The 3,874-nt window shown below is 47.1% G+C and overlaps 1 protein-coding gene across 1 annotated transcript; it reads left to right on the top strand.

Annotated features, from left to right (window-relative positions):
* The first annotated feature begins 146 nt into the window (after positions 1 to 146).
* Positions 147 to 3,583, top strand: LOC140392884 (ephrin type-A receptor 1-like). The gene is made up of 3 exons (XM_072478643.1): positions 147 to 331; positions 2,555 to 2,710; positions 3,157 to 3,583. Exons 1-3 carry the CDS (start codon positions 210 to 212, stop codon positions 3,233 to 3,235), a joined length of 357 nt encoding a protein of 118 aa, XP_072334744.1. The 5' UTR covers positions 147 to 209; the 3' UTR covers positions 3,236 to 3,583.
* Positions 3,584 to 3,874: the final 291 nt, after the last annotated feature.

Consider the following 3,874-nt stretch of genomic DNA (forward strand, 5'->3'; position numbering starts at 1 on the left):
CCCCTCCCCCCCCCTCACCCCTCCCTTCCCCCCCCCTCACCCCTCCCTTCCCCTCGCCCCACCCCCTCCCCTCCCCCTGTTTGGTGATGTGTTTGATTTAAGTTCCGCACTGACTGTGTGAATTCATTTCTGTTAGGTCAATGAAGGAAGTGGAGGCAGGCTACAGATTGCCCCCACCTCCCAACTGCCCAACTCCACTCTCCGAACTGATGAAGTCTTGCTGGAATCAACAGAGAACTGAAAGACCAACATTCACAGAGATTTGGACCCAACTCCAGATAATACCGGCCATTCGCAGCTCCCTGGAACCAACCACTGACTTCAATAACAGGTACAGCACGGGGTTAGACACAGAGTAAAGCTCCCTCTACACAGTCCGCATCAAACACTCCCAGGACAGGTACAGCACGGGGTTAGACACAGAGTAAAGCTCCCTCTACACTGTCCCCATCAAACACTCCCAGGACAGGTACAGCACGGGGTTAGATACAGAGTAAAGCTCCGTCTACACTGTCCCCCATCAAACACTCCCAGGACAGGTACAGCACGGGGTTGGATACAGAGTAAAGCTCCCTCTATACTGTCCCCCATCAAACACTCCCAGGACGGTACAGCAAGGGGTTAGATACAGAGTAAAGCTCCCTCTACACTGTCCCCATCAAACACTCCCAGAACAGGATTAGATACAGAATAATCTGGAGAAGGAATATATTTAAACTCTGAGTTATGATCTGGAAGGTGCTGCCTGAATGGGTGCTCGTTACAGATTCAGTTGGACTTTCCACATGTTAGGAAAACAGAGGTAGTTTTTAGGAAGTTGCATTGTTGACATGTGACAGTACTTTTAAGACATGGATGTTTAAGCAATGTACCTTGAAGAAAACAGTGATGTCAGAGAGTGGGTGGAGCTGAGGTCAGGTCAGCCATTTTGCAGTTTAGTTTTGCAGTTTGAAAAGAGCTTGTGCGTGTCTGTGTTTTGCAGTGAGCTGGATTTGCTGTGATCTCTGCCATGAAAGACTATCTCTGGATCATTTGGGTGATTTAAACTCATAGTAGTAAAACCTTTAACCTTATGTGTCTCTGTTTAAAGGTGTTAAGTCTCTTGGAAGTTTGAAGGAACATTTTAAGAAATTATTTACTGTTGCAATATTTTCTGAGTTATCTTTGAAGTAAGGGGTGTTAAGAGAGCCAATGTTTATTTAAGATGTTAAGTTGAGTTCATGGAATAAACATTGTTTTGTGTTTAAAACCCCACGTGTCCATAATTGTAATCCCACACCTCGGGAACAAGCCGTGTGCTAGGAAAAGCAACAAATACATTAAAGGGGGAGGTTGGTGGAACTCCATGATACATTTTGGGGTTCTGAAAACGCCTCGCCCATAACAATTGGCAAACATTGAAAATAATGTATACTTTTAACTGGGTTTAGTTTCATGTTTTTGTGCCTGGAAGGGTCAAACCTACAGTTAGAATCAAGTTGGACAAAGGTGTTTATCTGTGTGGAGGTTGGTGAACACTATTTCTATTGTGCTTTGAGAGGGCTATGACATGATGAAAAATAAAAGGCATAAGTATGTGTCTGTTGCTTAGCAACTGGAGGTCCTTATAAGATAGAGAAGCTTTTAAATCAATTGAGTTAAATCAATTGTGAGCAGTTTGCACAGTAGTGAAGACCTAGAAATCCTAAAAGGGTTGGAGTGAAATCCTGGACTGGACTCACTGTTAAAAGTGGAACAGAAACTTGGGTTTAAAAGTGTTGTTTGAAACATCTGGACTGGATGTCGGAATGCAAACCGCTGAGGGAAAGCATTACCATGAGGGAAGAGTTTTAAAGTGCTTTTGGCCATGGAGTTTGGAAACTCTCGTGACAACCTTCTGGGGGCATTCTGAGGAGAAATCCACAGGCACTTAACTTTGGTTCAGAAGTGAGTGTGTGTATCTGACCACAGTCACCTGCTATGGTTAAAAGGGACTTTGTGTCAATGAGACCACTGTAGATTTAAATGTATTTTGTAATCCATGTTAATCCTAAAACCTGTGCGTAATTGTTAATCGAAGGGGGAGTAAAGGAGTATTGAATCATAATCCACTTTTTTCATGCTTAAGAAATGTTTTTTTTCTTGTTAAAACTAATTAGCAGCCCTGTACCTCTGTTCCTCCGTATTTTATTTTTAAAAATAAGAAAAGTTATGCGGCGGGTTTCTCCGCCGGCGGGATGCTCTGTTTTGCCGGTGCCCGGGGGTTTCTCGACAGCGTAGCGGAGAATCCCCTTGGCGGGTCGAGGCACAAATGTGGCGCGGCGGGGCGGAGCATCCCGCCGAGGGTCTTTTGAGCCTGGGTTCTGTTCTGGATCTTCCAGTCCAATTATAACATCAACTGGATCCTCACACAAAAGCAGAATTGAGACAATACTGGAGGAGGCAGGGGGATTAATTGGTTAGTTTTCTGCGAGTGGGCATTGTCTCGAGCGTCCGAATGACTTCCTCACGCACCTCCCCTCTGACCATCTTGTGCAGCTTTGGCCAGGAGCCTAACCAATCATTTTTTCCGCAGGGAGACGCTGCGTTTGCCGAGCAGTAGCGGGTCGGATGGTATCCCGTACAGGAACGTGGCTGAGTGGCTGGAGGCTCTGCGGATGGGGCGCTACATCACGACCTTCACGAGCAGTGGCCTGGACACCATGGAGTCCATCCTGGAGCTCGGCGCAGAGTGAGTTAACCTCGGAACTTTCACGTCTCTCAGTTCTGGGGTTGAGAGAGGGCGTGTGGAGGCGTGCCGGCAAAGGGAGTGGCGGGGCAGGGTTGTGGAGCAATGGAGCATCTTGCAATGCGCACCCTTGAAGGTCCTCCTCAAGGTTTATCACTGGTGATATTCCCCACTGACAGCACACTGCCGTCAAGCCAAAAATAAATGTTCCTTCTATCGCACAAGATAGGTGATGGAGTATATGAGTTACAATGATGCTGTGATGCCAGTTATGTAGGCCAGCAGCTCCCAGTGGCCGATCAATCGTGTCAAAATCATTCAGCCACTGGGCAGCGATTTCAGCCACGGTACAAGTGTTTCAATCCTGTGTCCATCATGGTTAGTCCGCAAATAGCTTTGACGGTCTGTCTCTCTTCGATGATGCTAAAGCTCTCCACTTTCTTCCCCAGGGATCTGAGGGCCATGGGAATCACTCCACCTGGACACCAAAAGAGAATCTTGTGCAGCATCCAGGGATTCCAGGAATGAGCGGGGGTGGGGGGGGGTTGTGACGCGGTCGGTGAACAGAATGGGGCGGGGGTGGTCTGTGGAAATAGAAACCAGCCACACATACCCATCCCCCGCCTGAAGAGCGCCAATCCAAGCCTGATGCTCTGAATGGGCGTTGTCCACTCCCGTGATCCTCGCACGCCCCGAAGAGGCCCTGATTTTAGGAAGTCCTGATTTCCACCGCCCCCTTCACCAGAGTGGCCTGCAGACGGACGGGACTCGAACCTCAAACTCAAATCCTAGCCTTTGGTCTCCATTTCACTGTACAGTTCCCTGAGAATTTTATTAAAAATAAAATTTGAAGAGATTTTCTTACCAAACACCAAAGTGGTTCCCTACCTTGTCCTTCAGTAGTAGAAAACTATAGCATGCAGATACAACAGATAATACGGATGGTTAAATGGAGGTTTTGGTCTTTATATGTTACAGATGTCTGGTCAGCTCTCAACAGTGACTAAGGGACTGTACCAGAGGGTATAACTTTTTAAAGTTTTAATGCGGAAGGATCAATTCATTGATCGATTTCCACAGCCTTCTCTAAAAAGCATTTCCTCCTCTCTCCCTCTCTTCCTAAGCTCTGCCCATCTCTTGGAACAAAGGTTCTCCCCTGAGATGGCC

This window comes from Scyliorhinus torazame, chromosome 16, assembly GCF_047496885.1.
Source record: "Scyliorhinus torazame isolate Kashiwa2021f chromosome 16, sScyTor2.1, whole genome shotgun sequence".
NCBI lineage: Eukaryota > Metazoa > Chordata > Chondrichthyes > Carcharhiniformes > Scyliorhinidae > Scyliorhinus > Scyliorhinus torazame.